Below are 17437 nucleotides of genomic sequence, written 5' to 3'. Positions count from 1 at the left end.
TCCTTAGTCATGTGGGACATAAATCTCATAAAAAATATATATTTCTTTCATTTAATTATGGGTTATTTGAAAATCAACATGGAAGGAGTATTTTCTGAGTTGAGTTCTGAAGCCTCTTAAAATATCCTAGAAGTTTTTAGGAATACTGGTATGTACTAATCCCCTAGGTCTTATTTTCATCAATTAGCTTTTCTATTTTATGCATCTACTCATCATAAGAAGAAACAGCATGAAAATAAGTAAACATAGGAGCAGACTTGAAAAAAAAATTGGAAAAAACCATTGGCAAAAGTTTATCACACAAATTTTAGCTGCCTGACTTAAATTCTATGAAACTGATGTTTCTAATACCAAGGACTTGAAGGGGATTTTCTACCTTCTTTTTCTTCTCCTTTGTCTAGGTTATCCTGCAGTCTACTTCTTCAGCTATCAATCAATTAGAAATGAGCTAAATTCAAGTACCAATTAAACAAGTGACTGATAAACTAAGCTATCTGACAGTTCAAACAGATAGACTGACACTAAAAGGTGTTGTTTTATTTGCAACTTCTTAAAAGTTAACTGCTGTCTGGGAGCCAACACCCAGTAGTGAGGGGGAAGTAGGAAGGAGAGGGGTAGGTGGGAAGGATGTGTAAGTATATGTGTGTGTGTACTTATGTTTTTGAACAACTATGTGTTTCAGTGCAGAGAGAGAGGAGGGCTGCTGTTTTGGCTGGCAGTCTTTCTATTCATTCAACTTTTTAGTTTGAAGTTTATTGAACAAAAATTTGAGTCAGGAACTTTTCTCAAAAAAGGTAAAAAGAGGCAACTTCTACCCTTTTACCCCTCCAAGGGAGACAAACAGAAGGAGGATCCAGCTGGTAGTTTTGTCTTTGACATGCATTCCAAGTAAGTGAGTTTTTTTATCAGCTCTTCTTGGTCACCAGGGTCATTTTTACTCCTTACTTTCCATTAGGAGAGGCTAATTTGGAAGCTGTCTGTAAAGCATCTTACCATATGTTACTCATCTAACAAACTGTCCCAATTACACAGCACAATCGATATGCTTGCATAGAATCTAGTCTCTTTTATTCACTATCTTTAATAGACCTTCACTGATCTTCAAGAGAAAGTTTATCGATAATTTTCCTTCACCCAATAATTTTCAGAGCTTAAAAGTTAAAATCATTTTCTAGACTGGCAAATGTAATATGGGAGTATGGTTAATGGAAAAGACTACATAGTATCTTATCATACTGTTCCAAGTTTTGTCAAGCATTCTGTAAAGTGTTCAGTGTATCAAAGCTTTAGCCTTCTACTTCTTGATATGATTGTTAATACTTCAAGGAGATAAACCTTAGGGAGTTATTTTTTTCTTGTTACACTTAATGATACGCCTATTGTTTGCCAGACACCTGCAATTTTTCACATTGCCCTAGTTAGTCACTTTAAAAAATCAAATTATCCCATAAATTACATTAGGAAGTCTAATATGGCTATTAGAAGCCACAGATTATATATGGCTTTGGTTCTCTGCTGGTTTTGATGTATACAAAAGAATTCTAAGAAATATTTTAATGTTCATCTCTTTATTGAGTCTTTTTTTTAAAAAATGGTAATAATTAGTTAATTTATGAAATCACATCAGGTGCCTTAAAACAGTAATATTGAGAAATGCTTATAGTGGTCATTTTGTTGAGTCATTGTTTTTTGTCCAACTCTTCATTTTCTTAGCAAAAATACTGGAGTGATTTGCCATTTCCATTTCCAGATCATTTTACAGATGAAGATGTTAGGTCAAGGTCCCACAGATGAGGAATTTAGGCAAGGGTCACACAGTTAATTAGTGTTTGAGGTTAGATTTGAACTCAGAAAGATTTAGTGTTCCTGCATCCAGGCCTGGCACTCTATTCACTACGCCATTTAGCTGCCTTACAAGTCGTATCTAAGTCATAACTTGAGAAAATCTGTTCTTAGGAGTATAGGAGGAGAGCACAATGAGGTAACACAGTGAATATAATATAATTAGGTAGCTATGTTAATTTTTTTTTTACTCCTTAATAACTAATTCATAAAAGGACATATGAAAAGGCTAGTGACATTGCTTATTATATTCCTTTGCAATAGAATTGCCAATGTTCTGATATGATTATGGATTATATAGCTGACATTCATTTTATAACAATGATTGACATTATAAAGTCAAGACTTTTTAAAGAGGGCTATCAGTACTGAATTAATGAAGATAAAACAAAATAATTTGGATAAGAATATTCTCAAAAATACTTAAGTGAAACCCATAAAGTAGACTTTTTTTTTTCTGTTAAGAGTTACATGATTAATTTATAACTATTTTTTAGACCACACATGTTCAGATAGAACTGCTTAACCCAAATGAGGGCTGTTATACATCAAAGGATTAGAATTGATAAATTCTTGATTAATTGATAAATTAGTTTTTTGAAAATCACTGAACTTTTTTTTTTCTTTTTTTTTTGGGGGGGAAGCTGGAGTCTGTGTGTGGTTTTTTTAAAGAAAGATTGCAAGCTGTGCAATCAGTAGCTAAAAAAAAAAATAATAATTTCAAGTTCTCCAGTTTTAAAACAATAAGGGAACTTGGAATGATCTATTTCATTCTAGCTGGATGCTACACAATCACTTTTCATTAAAGAGATCTCTTTTTAAAGTGAGGGTTTTGAAGATTATTTTCTAAACATATTAGTATCAAATGTAGTTTCCATTTAAAAAGAAAAAGAAAACCCTTTGATATTTCAAAACAAAACAATAAACAAAGTATTCTGGCTTACTTTCTTTTCCCCAGCGGTAATATTTTCTCACTTTTATCCCTCCCAAGGCAAACCCAACAAACCTTGCTATCAATTTCACTGCTCCCAAGAGCAGACTGAATCACATAAAGCAATGCATCCGTAAGTCCATCACATTCCCTCATTCTTCTGCGGGCTTCCTCTCCAGCAGAACTAACATTCCTGTAAGGCAAAGAAAGGAGTCAGAAATATTCCAGAGCCACGACTTATTCTTTGGATCTCAATACTTGCTCCCTTCCTCAATCCTCCAGCTTTACAGAGAACCCCATATATATGTGTAGATTGTTTCCCTGACAATTGCCCCACTCCTAGAAAAATAATTGTGATAGATTAATAAATTAAACATCCTAAAAAAAGACACAGAACACTTGAGATCCCAGCCAAGACAGAGTATAAAATTTATCCTATGTACTCTGACACTTTTTTTTTTTTTTAAGTGTGGCAATTCAGGGTCATCCAATTAGTAAGCATTAAGCATGTTTTTGGGTTTTGTAATTTGGAGAACGTTTTTGAGGTTGATTTAATAAAAATACTAGGAATCAGAAATTATTTGGTCCAAAGTGTTGAGCTCTAAAGTCGAGGGCTTCTAAAAGTTAGAATCTGACATTTATTAAGATATTATTATGTTAACAAGGATTTTTGTATATTAATCATAAGATTTGAGAGCTGGAAGGGTTGAGAGAGGTCTCCTTGCCTAATTGTTTCATTTTACAGAAAAGGAAACACACAGTAATCATACATAAAAAAAAATCACAAAGCAAGCATTCAAATTCAGGCTGACTACTACATATAATCTTTACAAAGTAGTAATAGAACCAAAGTCTTTCAAGGAAAAAGTTTTGTTGATGTTGTTGTTGTTCTAACACATACTTTAATAGCTCAAGCCATTTAAAAAAGAAAGTGACTTTGGGAAGGTTCAGATCTTAATATGGAAAGATAATGTAATCACTTGATAATAAGCCAGGATATCCCTAACTTGAAAGGCTTGAGTTAAGGTATGCCATGATCACAGTGACCAATTCAATAAGACTATGAATAGAAAACATTTCAATTATAATATATAATGGATAAATATATTTAAATTTACACATATAACATGTTTTGATCTATCTTTATACATATATATGTATGTGTATATATGTGTACAAACACACACACACTGATCCAAAATACTTGGTATAGTTTTAAAGTTTATTAACTTCAGAAATATAAATTCATAAAATGTAAGAAATAATTTAAAACTTTAATTATTCAATTTTCTTTTCTAGTTTAGTTTTGTGAATTTTGAATAATTTTTTTAAATTTTAGTTTTAACAAGACGGTGCAATTTCTCATTTTTCATTTAATATGTGATAGTTTCTAGATCAATAGAGGTCTTTATAATTTTGATGACCTTATCTTTCTCCATTAACCTTTTTCTTCTGAGGTCATATCTTCTGTGTAGGTTTATCAAAACCTCATTCTTTGGAAGACCATAATATAGGATTGTTAATGTAATCCTTTCGGTCATTGAACAAATAGCTTATATAAATTTTTACAAAGTTCAGAAATGTATTGGAATAGTATATAACAAAAACAGTTGTTATATTGCATCTTAAGATACACCAATACTTAAACATTTTATATAACTAACCTATCAAAATTTATTTTTGGCAAGTTTGTGGTATTTAAACTTCTGGAGTTATTAAAGTTTAATGCTGTTCTTAGACTTTTTGAGACACTATATCTGAATGAGAGATTCTTAATCTTTTTTGTGTTATAAAAACACCTGGCAGTGTGGTGAAGCTTATGAATCCCTTCTGAGAATAATTATTTTAAAGACATAAAATGAAATATATAGCATTATAGTAGAAACCAATTCACTGAAATATAATAATCAAAATGTTAAAAGATTAAGAACTGATGAAGGATTTTTTGTGGTTCCTTGAAGCAGATCATTATTGGTGGGTACTTGTCTTTTGAAGGAATATTTCAAAGGTAAGAAATAAAGAAATTATGTGTGTATACAGTATTTGGGAATGAGTCAAAGTGGTAAAGTGGAAAGAATGCTGACATTACAGATAAAATAAACTAAGGATTATGATCTATTTTTGATTTTTACTAGTTATAAGTGATCTTAGTTAGTTAATTAACAATTTCATTTTCTGTAAAATAGGGATGGTGATGACATCTGTATAACCTATTATAAGGGTTTTAGTTTTTTGTTGTTTTTATTTTGTGGTGTTTTTTGGCTTTTTTGGTGAAGACCAAATAAGAGAAGTATGCTTAGACTACAGACGATTCTTCTTATCTGAAGGGAGAAGCTTGAGCTCTTAGCAGAGGAACAATTTCTACACACAACAGTTTTTAATACAATACACGGGTACTCTGTGTGTGTGTGTGAATATTCGGTAATGAATATTAAAGTGGTGATGGGGAGGTTGTTGATGTACTTAAAGTTCTTTACCCAGCTTGTATCTCTGCCGAATATCAAAGAAAACAAGCAATAAAAAACAAACAAACAAAAAAACAAACTTTAGGAAAAGAAAACTGTGAAGAAAATGAATTTATGGAGCTAGTTGTTGGTATTCTTGGAGATCAAAGGAAGAAGAAGGTTTAACCCGTTTTCCCTCTGATCCCTATGCTTATAACTGACAGGCACTTTCTCTCTATTTTGTTTCCTATAAAATATAAGATTGCTCTGACTTCTTTGTGATACATATCCAGATAGCAATGGTTCAAGGAGTAATTGTAATAAACCAAAAAGGACCCCATAAGATCAAAGTGACAAGCATGACCATAGAGTGACTTTGCCTGTTTCTGTTCTGCTTATTTGGGCATCACACCTGTAAGGTGCTTATACAGATAAGATTAGTTATTGTTCTCTAAAAATACTGTCCTTGGAAGGTCCCCTTAAGCCCATTCCCACCATTCTATGCTATTGTTATTGCTTTAGGTTATGAAAAACATATTTTTCTTGTATAACAGCTGCCTGATGATAAATAACTGCATTCTTTTTATTTCTGTTATCATCTGCTTGCTTTGCTAGTTACCATCCTATATAAACTCTGTGCCTCAGTTCCTCTGGACTGAGTGTTTTGGAAAATAGTCCTGACAAGGGGAGCCCCAAAACACACACACACTCACTCTCTCTCTCTCTGGGGTGTGGTGGCCCAAGAGGTAGAAACTCCTTGAAGGAGAGATTTTCCTAGAACTTTTCCCTCTGCAAAAGACTCGCCCTAGGAAATAAAGACAAGTAGTTTCATTCTGTTACCCTGGAGGAGACAGACACATCCTCCATTGATAACACCCACTACTGATTATACCCTTTATTGAGTTGGAGATTAGTCCAAGAACACTCATTAAAATTTCTATTCAATTCCAGAAGATCTCCATCCCATTTCAACTCAAACTGCCCCCAGCTTCTAGCCAAAGTTTCAATTATAAAAAGGGGCAACTGGGCTCAATTCCTTGCAGAGAGACCAAAGCAGGAATCTTACCAGGTCAAGGGACCTTCCTTGGCATGGCTGCCTGGGAGCACAATCTGCCTGCTGAAAAGACATTCTCTTTTCAGTGTTACTCCCTCTTTATCTTTCTCACCTATTTCCCTAACAAGGCTATACCCCTCTCTACCTCTCTTTAGGAATTTCTCTACTAGTAACTTTATCTTTCTCTGCCAGGATTTCTCTGCTAGACCTTTATTTCTCTGTTGAGACCTTACCATAAAGAAGTCAGCTTCCTAGCAAAAGCTGACTTCCCAATGCCAATAAACTTCTTTTTGCCAGTCTAACTTTTCGGGTTCGTAAATTCTTTTACAGAGGACCTGTGCTGACTAGAAGAACTCTCTGCTCTGTGCCGAAACTCATCAGTCCCATTCGGTTAGCTAACTTTTATAAAATTAAACCAGTCTCTACTTGCCTCAGTTTCCCTCATAATACAATTGTATAATAGAGGATGCCAGTTAATAGCCCAGATTCAAACAGCATTAGCTGTTCAAAGAGAAAAAAAAAAAGCTAGGGCTTCATTCTGGAGATTAGAGCTTAATTGTGAAAGGCCTGCATTATTTTGGTATTTATTAAAAACTTTTATAACTATCTAAACAGAAAGTCATATTATTTGGGATCATCCTTCTGTTAGGTTAAGGGAGTCACTGTTACCAAAATAAGGTGTGACTTTGAAGATGGGTGCCTCAAGGAAACATTAGTCTGTGAAGCAAGGAGAGGAGAATAGAAAAAGTCCTATATCCTGAGATGTCCAATAGGAGGAAAAAGGTGTGAAATGGGAATAATCTACTCTGCCCACATTATAAACTCATACACATTTAAACTTTGCCTCAGTGTTCTCTCTGCTGGTTATGTACACATACACACAGAGACAGAGCTAGCTGGTATAGTGAATATAAGACTGAACTTGAAATCAGGAAAATTGAAGTACAAATACAGCCTTGGACACTTCCCACATATTCTATATATAACCCTGACCAAATCACTTGACTTCTGTCTGCCTCAGTTTTCTCACCTGTAAAATGACTCTACTAATAGTATCTACCTTTAAATGCTATTATGAGGATAAAATGAGATATTTGTACAATGCTTTATGAGTCTTAAAATGCTATATAAATACTATTATATACATATACACATGTATATCATCTTTTAAAAAAAATCTGATTGATGTCATCTGTGTAATAATTTTCTCTACTAATGTAGATAGACATGCAGAATAAGATTTCTGAAAGGCATATTTTTAGATGGCTGCCTGAGGGCACTGAAACATTTAAGTGACTTGTCTAGGTTCATACAGTCAACATAGACAACACTAGAAGAATTCTCCAATCCTTAAACCATGATTTGACTCAGAAATTTTACTTTTTTTTTTTTTTTTTTTTTAAGATTTTTAGGGTACTTCCTCTTGGTTTTGTTATCAGATAATAATAAATATCAGATAAAACACTATAAATTATAAAGTATTGTATAAGTATTAGCTAGTTATTTTCCCAAATAAAGTATTCAGCTGATAGTTTCCATATTTACCCTGCATAGATTACTAATACTTAAGTAATTAAAATCCAATCAAACATTTCACAAAAATCCTTCAACATAATTATTTTTCTTTGATAATTCAACTGTTCTCTAAAAGGACTTTACATATTTAAATAAGAAACATTAGCTTTGAAATGCAGCACCTGTGAAAAGCTATTCAATTAAAAACAACAGCTTTGGTACTTACTGATCCGGCTGTTTTTGAGAAACAATATACAAATAAACAAAACCCCAATCCTCTAGATAATAAAAATGAGTAAACAATGATAGAATTTGTTACATAAAGTGCTAAAAATATTACCTTGGGCTTACAAACAAAAATTATCTTGAGGTTTGGTTTCTCCTCCCCTTCCCCCAGTGAGAAAACAAATAAAACTAACAAAATCCTCCTGATTTTAGTTTATTCTTAGATTTTGAGCTTTATCTCAAATGCTAAGATACAGGATTTTTTATTGCATTATTTAATTCTGTTCTCTCTTGAAGTCAACAAATGCACAATAATGCTAAACACTCTATAAGTCAATGATGATCCATTGAGTTGATTTATGATTGATCTGCAGGGCAACCTTTAAATTATTGCCTTCTCCTCCTTTGCCCAATTTCCTCAAATGCATTTATTAGAGATATTTTGTGTTGGTGTCTAAAATATTTATCAAGTTTTAGGAAGCTTATAACATACATAAGACATTTAAATAAGCTGATGACAGAGAATTGGCAAATAAGAAGAAATAGTAGATGCTTTCAATTTTCCATATTTTCTATATTTAAAAAATGCCAGTCTGAAGGCCAATTTCTGTTTAAAATATATGGTACAGATACATACTTGTATATTTTTATATTATCATCCAATGAGGAATATTGCATTTGAAAGACTTATCTTTAAATGGAAAATAATAATCTGTTTTTTAAAATGCTGACACACTTTTAATATCTTCATTATATTGATCTTTAATTGTATTTATAACTAATCAATACAAGGACAATTCCTTAGCTTGATACTTTTACTCTATCTCCTTTTATCAGTCACATATATTTAAAGGACATTAACTGGAGTTGTTTCACAGGACCCAATCTAGAATGAGTGTTATATTTATTACAGAGAACTTATACTATCTTGACAGTAGATACTGGGCTAGAAAAAAGTCACCAAATTTCTAATTTTTTAATACAGGTTTCTTATTCTTGTTTCCCTTGTTCTAATTCCCCTCATAATAATCCTGAATTGTTTTATACCTCTTCTCCAATAGTCTGAATCTCTAGAATAGATTTGGTAGTATAAACCCATGCCTCTCCCTATTCCTGATAGAAAATCAGGTTAAGGATGGATTTCATGAAAACATGTAGTGGCAATCCAAGTTAAGGGGCATGTGCTTTCTACCTACCATTCAGGTCAATGCTTGATGTCCCAATAATATGGAAGAACTTGTATGTACAGGATAGGTAATAGATAAATAGTTCTGTGCTGCCAAATCTAATGAACATTAAGAATGTTGTTGCTTGAAGAGTGAAATAACCATACTTATCAATTCAGTGTCAGGTCAAGTTTATCAGAAAGTGTTGAACCCTGAATCAAAAAATTATGGCCACTTTCCCCTTCCCTGCTGTTAAGACTGGGAGAATTGAGTCAGGAAAAACCTTGGAACTCAGATCACCTTTACATAGGTGCATTATCTTGATCCTTACTAGGATAACTCCCCTTCCATTTGAGTATTGGCTTCTACCTCACAGTCTCCTGCCCTTGATCTTCTTATCTTGACCTCTATCCTATCAGGATTAAGTTATGATCCTAGTCAGCCTACTCAGTGTTCTTTCCCCCCCCCCCCAATCTACCTTTGTTTCTCCTATAAGATTATATATTCATGTTATATATTTTGTTTGCAAACCCTAGTTAGCTAAAACCCTATATAAGTTCACTGTTTCAGTTCCTCTGGTCAAAATGCTTTGGACAAGAATTCCATCTCCATTAGCTAGAATTTATGTAGCATTTCTAAGGTTACATATATTATCTCATCTGATCTTTACAATTTTTTTGAGGTACTAATATTGCTTCCTTTTTGCAAATGGAAATACTGAGGTTAAGGGAGGTTAAGGGACTTCCCAATGATGACAGCCAGCATGTGAGACAAAATTCAAATCTGATCTGCTTCCTGACTAGCCAGTGTCCAACACTATCCATTATGCCATTTACCAGTCATATGCTAGGGGGATTAGGAATAAGACTGCAAAAGATGACAAATAATTGAGAGAGAGACAGAGACAGAGAGAGAGAGAGAAGCAAGGTGTCAGTATGATGATGTGTTGGGTGTAGAATTTGGAGAAGGAAGAAAGAATACAGGAACCCTAAGCTCTTCAGTAGGAATAGTCTTAGTAAGAAGGTTCTAATAAACAATCACATAGTAATACAATAATGAGGTTTCAAGGTTAGAGAGTATATTAAGTGCATAAGTTGATGCTAAATCAAGTTATTAATAATGCATTCTATCTTCATATATAATTTCAGTTTACTGAGCCAAGATACTTAAATAGGATTCACTGTATGTCTTACTAATATTGGTTACTCTTTTGAATTGTTTTCTTAAAAAGTCACTGAAGATCTGTTCTTAGTCCTCATTAGCCATTTGAAATTACATTTTCACAGTTTCTCTCCTGTATTGGAACATTTTTTATTTCTTTCACTGGTTCCCCTCCTGCCTTCTCCCTTGAAGTCTTGGCATTTCCTGTTTTTCCCCCCCTTTTTCCTTTCCTATATTGAAGAATTCTAAAAGCACAGGATTTTAGATAGAGAAAGGAATTTTGAGGTTGTAAAGGTTAATTAAATCTACCTTCCTCCCCAAAAAGAATTACTCTTGTTGAAAGAAAAATTCTTCTTTTGGATTTTACCCCAGATTAATTAGGCAAAACTCAAGACAAAGAGAATTAAATGCTTGTCACAAGTAAGGCAACAAGCAAATAGTGGACAAGATAATCACTGGAGATAAATGAATGGCTTCTAGGTGTGACTTTCTTAAAGAGATAAAGATAGTTCAATGCCAACAAAAGGGGTTGGGTCTTGGCTTGGTTCTTCCCCAAGGTAGCAAGTATATGCTTGTAAGCAAGGTCACATGTCTCACAGGTAGAAGTGTGTGACAAAGAGCAGCTAATACAAAAAGTTGCAGACTCAGTGTAGCCTTTCTCAAACAGTTTCTCCAACAAGCAGAGCTAGAAATTATAGGATATTAAATAAATGCAGCTTTCAATACTACCTACAACACATTAGATAAATGGATATCCATACTCAGCTAAAAGATATAGTGTTAGTAGGAATCTAATACCTTCCAAGGCAGCCCATCTGAAGTAGCAATATTTGTTTTGAAGTTTTTCCTTAGGCCAAAGCTAAATTTATCCCTTTCTGGTGTCCTCCTATGAATCCTTATCCTGCTTTCTGGGACCAAGCAGAATAAACCTAATCATTCTATATGAGAGGAACACTATTACTGTGTTCCTCTATCTTCTCTCCTCCAGGCTTAAGACTCTTAATTCTTTTAGTTGACTTTTCTAAGGTAAGATTATAAGGATTGTTACCAACTAAAAAAGTCTCAGTGAATTTTATAATGTGAGAATGGCCTTCATGTAAGGATTTCTAACTCAGTTTGCTTGCTATCCATATTTTATGTATTTTTCTACAGGCATCAGAAGTCATAGACATTATTTTTTATTCCTTTCTCAAATTTCTTTTCTCTCAATAATTTTTGGCTTTTTTATTGCTAGCATTTCTATGCTATACTTTTTTTTTTGTTGTTGCAAAATTTAAATTAGTGGAAATACACTGACATTTTGTCTCCCCAACTATCTTTTTTCTTTCTCCAATTTTAAAGGCAACATATTCTTATAAACAAGAAGAATGTTATTGAAAAGAAAATTCTTCATTTGGACTTTCATCCAACTAGACAAAACTCAGTTTTACTTTCTAATACGTATTCTGCCAATCTTCTCTATTTTATGATAGCTCATTCTATTCATATTCATGCCTATTAATACTGAATTTTATATTAACACCTTCAAATTATATTAAAATATTTCTACTCTTCTCCATCTGCTCATTTGAGACTATGTTCTTCCACATTTCAATCTCCCTTCTTCTTGCCCCAGGGTACTTCACTATATCTCTAATTTTATTATTTGGTTTCCTCTTGTTAATATGATTTATATTCTTTTTATTTATGCATTTAAAAACTGGATCAGATAAAAATAAGGTTTATGAGATTTCCCATTTACTCCTATGCCCATCTGTAAGCTGGACTAATCTTTTCCTAAAGGCCCTATTAATAAATCATTACCTATTATTTCTCTCCTCTCTTTTCCTTGGACATTGTATCTTCTTACCCTTTTAAATGAACAACTATGCCCACAGCTTATCTATATTTGTACCATCTTTGAACTTTAGAGAAAGTAGATTAAAAAAACACCCCAAAACAAATAATAATATTGTGCCCTTCAAATGGTTCAGATAGGACTTGAAAGAATTTAAGGAAATTTTCTTGTAGTTTCAAGACTTTACTGACTCAAAAAAAATGGGCTAGACTCAGAGGAAGATCTGATCTGGAGGGCAACCAATGTGATCTGACAGATGTGGATAAGGAATGAGAATGCTGGTCTATGTCTACTTTCAAGAGCAGAGTATGTTGTGAGATTAAAGGAATAGTCAACAGATGTGGGACCTGAGTATAAGAAAGTTACCTTCTGACAGGTCATTTCCTTGAACCCTGGGGTGTTGTAAGAGTATGGCACAAAGCCTAAGTCAGAGAGTTGTGAAGGGCTCTTTCTGAGTTAGGGACATTTAAGGGGAAGTATCAAAGGTCCATCACTATCTTCTACCCCTCTCAGGACTTAAGTAAATAGCTATCATTATGCTATTTTAACTTCAAACTTTTAAAGATTTATTTTGAATTTCTTTTTACTACTACATTTGCCTTTTAAAGTCAGGTCAGCTTTTTCAAAGGGAATCCTTGGAAGACATCATTTCTATAAAAAGTCTATTTTCTTTCCCTTATAGACTCATTCTAATATTGGCTCTACAAATTATTCTTGGTTGAAAGCAATTTTAATTTGCTTTTCACTATATCCATTTGAATTATTTTCTTTTATTAATGATATTATTGAGGGGATCCACTGGTCTCTTCTTAGTCTCCATCAGCCCTTAAGTATTACCTCAAATGAGGTAATAAGAAGTGATTCTAAAAGACATTTATAACATAGATCAACATTTATTTAGCATCTGCTATTTTGTAGGCACTTTGCTAAGTACTGTGAATACAAAGACAAAAATGAAATATTATTTTATTTTCAAGAGGAGAAAAAAAGCTGTGAATATACCTGTTTATATACCTATAGATACAAGGTAATTTGGATTGAAGAGGGGGAGATCAAAAGAGATTTCATGTAGAATGTGGTGCTTAAGTTTTTTTTGAACAAAGTTAGGGATGCCAACAGAGGTGAGGAGAGAGTGTGTTTCTAGCATGGAGATAAACAATACAAAGACATGGAGATGGGATATTGTTTGTCATGTGTGAAGAAAAATAAGGAGACAGGTTTGACTAGATCAGAGAGTATGTGAAAAGTAATAATGAACTCTGAATCTTGGAATTTTTCTGGAATTTATATTTGAGGCTTCTCTGAGATGGTTGTCTATGGATTCTATTAATCTCATTTATCAATAACAGACATTAAGCATACTACATTCCAGAGAATGTGCTAGATGCTGAGAATACAATTCTTTCTTCCCTGTCTCCCTGCTGCCCCACCCCTTCCTGCTTAAAGCAGCTCTGCTCTCAAGAAGCTTACAAATTGAGAAACAGACTTTGAAAGCACACTCTATAAAGATAGCCTTCTCCATTGTTATTAGATCAACAAATAGCTGTATTTGTATTTCTCAGAAGAGAATACAAATCAGTACTTTCTCACCTTATCTTCCTATAACTTTTCTTGAATGATATAAAACTCATTCAGGAGCATCTGTGCATTCCCAGAGTCATTCCTTCCTTATAGGGCAAATTGCTTTCACTTCTTTTCTATTTGTTGCTTACTTCTAATAATTCTGGGCACCTAGATTGTGTAGTGGAAAGAGTGCTGGTCCTGGAGTCAAGAATATCTGAGTACAAAACTAGTCTCAGTCACTTACTAGTTGTGTTAGCCTGAGTAAGTCATTTCATCTGTTTGCCTTAGTTTTCTCATCTATAAAATGAAGATAATGATAGAACTAATCTTCCACCATTTATGTGAAGAGCAAATGAGGTAATAAATGTACATTCCTTTGTACTGTGCCTGGAATATAATCAGTGCTATGTAAATGTTATCTAAAATAACAACTATTATTATTATGAATTCAGTAGTGCTTCTTCTTTTCCTCTTGTTAAACATTTTAACCCAGAGTTAACTTCTGCCTCCTCAGATTCTTTTCCTTTTATTTCTCCAAAATGTAGCTGTTCTTGATTTATTTAAACAAAACAAAACAAAACTATTGTATATTTTTAAAGGTATACTCATTGTCCTTGATAGCTTAGAGAGGTTTAAATATTTGTTGAAATGAATTAAATTCAATTTATCTTCTAGAAAGGAGGACAACCTGAATTTTGAACAAAAAAATACTTTTTTTTTTTTTTTGACAAGACTGCACTTGACTGTAGCAGAAATATAAACATGGCAAGCTCTGAAAGTCAATAAATAAATTCTCCCTTATTTTTTTCTAAAAATCAAAACTCTAATGTTGTTTGCTCCAATTAGAACTTCTACAGTAGAAAACGGGTTTGAGATCTACTACTAATTGTTTTTTTGAACTGATTACATGACATGGGAGATACTGTTTACAGGACCACCCAACATGGGATGATCTTGTTAGAGAAGGTATGAGCAAAGCAGAATTGAAGTAGCTCAAAAAAAAAAATGTGCAAATTAGAGAATACGTTGCAAATATTCATATGAACCATTTGTACCTGGTGCTGTGATACAGCCCTCACACGTTATAACTTGATTCTAACACAATCAATTTGGTCCTATTTGAGAATTAAGAACAACAATCAACTAATATTGTTTGTATCTTGAGAGTCACTCCCAATTTCCTTTATGTTGCTTTATTAATTCCTTACCTTACCTTAGCAACTTGTCTTTTTTCCCTTGTCTTACCAAAGACATCCTTCTTAAAAATTTTTCCTTCTATTTTATTTTAGCTTCAATAATTTTTCTTTCATCTTGATTTCTCCTCCTTCTTAGATCTTTCAGCTTTTTCTTATTCTGCTTTTGCTTAAGCCTGTCTTTTCTTTTCTACTTGAATCCTTCTTTTTCTTCAGATTGAGTGCTTCTCTGTCTCCTCTTCTTCCAGTCAATCAACCAACTAATAAACATGCACTGAAATACCCTACTATGTACTAGGAATTGGGAATATAAAGGCAAAAATGAAACAGTCCTTGTCCTAAAGGAAGTCACATTCTATAGGAAAGACAAATCTATATACAATGAAATATCTCTATCTAATATGCTAGAGCAATGAGTAGCAACTTCATATGGAAAATGGTGGTTGAGATGAGACTTGAAGAAAACAAGGGATTTGAAGAAACAGAAATAAGGAGGGAGTGAATTCCAGGAATGGAGGACACAAGGATACTAAAGGCAAGAGGACTTTATGGAAAACAGCAAGAAAACCAATTTGGTTTGATTGTATTGTGTGAAATGTAAAGAAATGAAAATGAAAAGAATGCCAAGGCCAGAGTACTTAAAATCATTTTCTTAATGTTTTTCTCAAGTCCTAATTTCTGGTCTTCAGTATTAATGTCCTTCTCAGTTCTGAAATTTCCCCTGCTTCTCCTTCTTCAGCATCTCAAATCCTGTTATGGCTTCTCTTCCCTCAAAACCTGAGAAAAATTGACTTTTGAAATCTTTCACCCTGATTTAACTCCTGAATGCCAGACTGTTATTTATAAGTATTACACAACTATCTCTACCTTAATATACTTCTTACTATTGTTCAGTCATTATTAGTGATGTCCAACTCTTCAGGACACAATTTGGAGTTTTCTTGGCAAAGATACTAAAACAGTTTGACATTTCCTTCTCCATCTCTTTATAAATGAAGAGCAAAAAGGGTGAAATGACACTAAGCTTCTGAGGTGAGATTTGAACTGAGGAAGATGAGATTTTCTAATTCTGGATCTGGCACTTTATCCACTGTACCACCTAAATGCCCTGTATGTATGTGTGTGGATGTATATATGCATTGTGTATATATGTGTACAAATGGCACATCATGGTGGCCAAATAAGGAAAACAAGTTTTCCAGAAAATATAAAAGCAATCACAATTGCTTCTTTCACTAAAACTAACCACTTTGTCATTTTTCTCCCAAAGAGGCACTTTCTTTCTAAGTCTGGACAAGGATGGCTTGGTAATTTGGTAATTGCTTTGTTGTGCTGAAGGGAGAGAATGCTTCAGTGACCTGAAGAACAGTGATCTCTGGTGGGTGATCTGCCTGGAGCTTCTTGGACTGTCAGGGCTTTCTATGACTTGTACAAAAAAAATAACATTTTCTTTTTAGAACATAAATATCTGAACAATGAAACTGCTAGAAACATTCTGAATTTAAATTCCCTCTCCTTGATTAAAAGATAAAATATTTATGTTAAGTACTTCTTGTTTTCTGTCTTCTAGCCAGCAAATACACTAAAGGAAAGATGTTAGTTAAGCTATGAGATTCACTGCCATACCTGTGTTAAGATGCCGTATGGTTGGATAGCACTACCTAGGGTTTTAGCTACAAGATTCCAATTAAAATCGATGGGTATCACAGAGTTAACTGCTCAATGAAATGTTTGGCAAATGTTTCCCATAGGGCTAAATTACCAGGAAACAGAGAAAAAAAGAAGGGTATAGGGAGGCTAAAACTAATAACTGGAGGCCTAATTGTGCATGTAGTCCTTTGTGTTTTACAAACACTCAGACACCTTTCATTGTTATTACTAGCTAAGTTATTGTATTCACAGAGTAAGCAGTACCTACTGTAATATCTTTTCTAAATTATTTCTCTCACTTTCAAAGGCTGGCTCAGGCTTTAGTCATTTGGCCCTTGAACTCACTTCCACTGCAATCTGTTCAAATACTAGTTAGGATGGAGCTCAAATGCTTAGGTGCATAATACTTTCTGTGAATAATTCACATTTCCTTTCAGGTATTAGTTTGAAGAAATCTAAAGCCAACTGGTCAATTCTTCTAGACAGTTCCTAAAATTTTGGGTAACAAAAAGATTATCTGTCCCACAGAGTACTGTATGTTGTTATAGCAAAAGTCAAAGATCAGATTTAGCAAACAAACCAGGGAACATAATTTCATTGCCAAAGGAGAGGAAGTGAGCACAGTGTAGTGAATGGAGGATTAAATAAGTAGAATATAAAGCATTAGTTTAAATTCTAGTTCTAACTTTTACTGGTATGAATAAGAGGAGGACAATTAGCTCCTTTGAGCCCACTTTCTATACAAAAATGGGTATAATCATAGTACTTACGGAATCCAATAGAATTCTTACAAAATTCAAATAAAATATGTAAAGATTTTATAAACAATTCAAGTACTACATAAATTCGAGGTTAA

The 17437-nt window shown here is 33.4% G+C and overlaps 1 protein-coding gene across 1 annotated transcript in view; it reads right to left on the bottom strand.

Moving 5' to 3' along the window:
* Nucleotides 1-17437, bottom strand: part of CTNND2 (catenin delta 2) — a 1154077-nt gene that overhangs the window by 169993 nt on the left and 966647 nt on the right. Inside the window, 1 exon segment of the mRNA XM_074279123.1 lies at nucleotides 2849-2966. Within this exon segment, the coding sequence (XP_074135224.1) occupies nucleotides 2849-2966 (118 nt within the window).

Source organism: Sminthopsis crassicaudata, chromosome 1, assembly GCF_048593235.1.
Source record: "Sminthopsis crassicaudata isolate SCR6 chromosome 1, ASM4859323v1, whole genome shotgun sequence".
In the NCBI taxonomy this organism is placed as follows: domain Eukaryota; kingdom Metazoa; phylum Chordata; class Mammalia; order Dasyuromorphia; family Dasyuridae; genus Sminthopsis; species Sminthopsis crassicaudata.
This window is presented reverse-complemented; position numbering and strand designations above follow the sequence as displayed.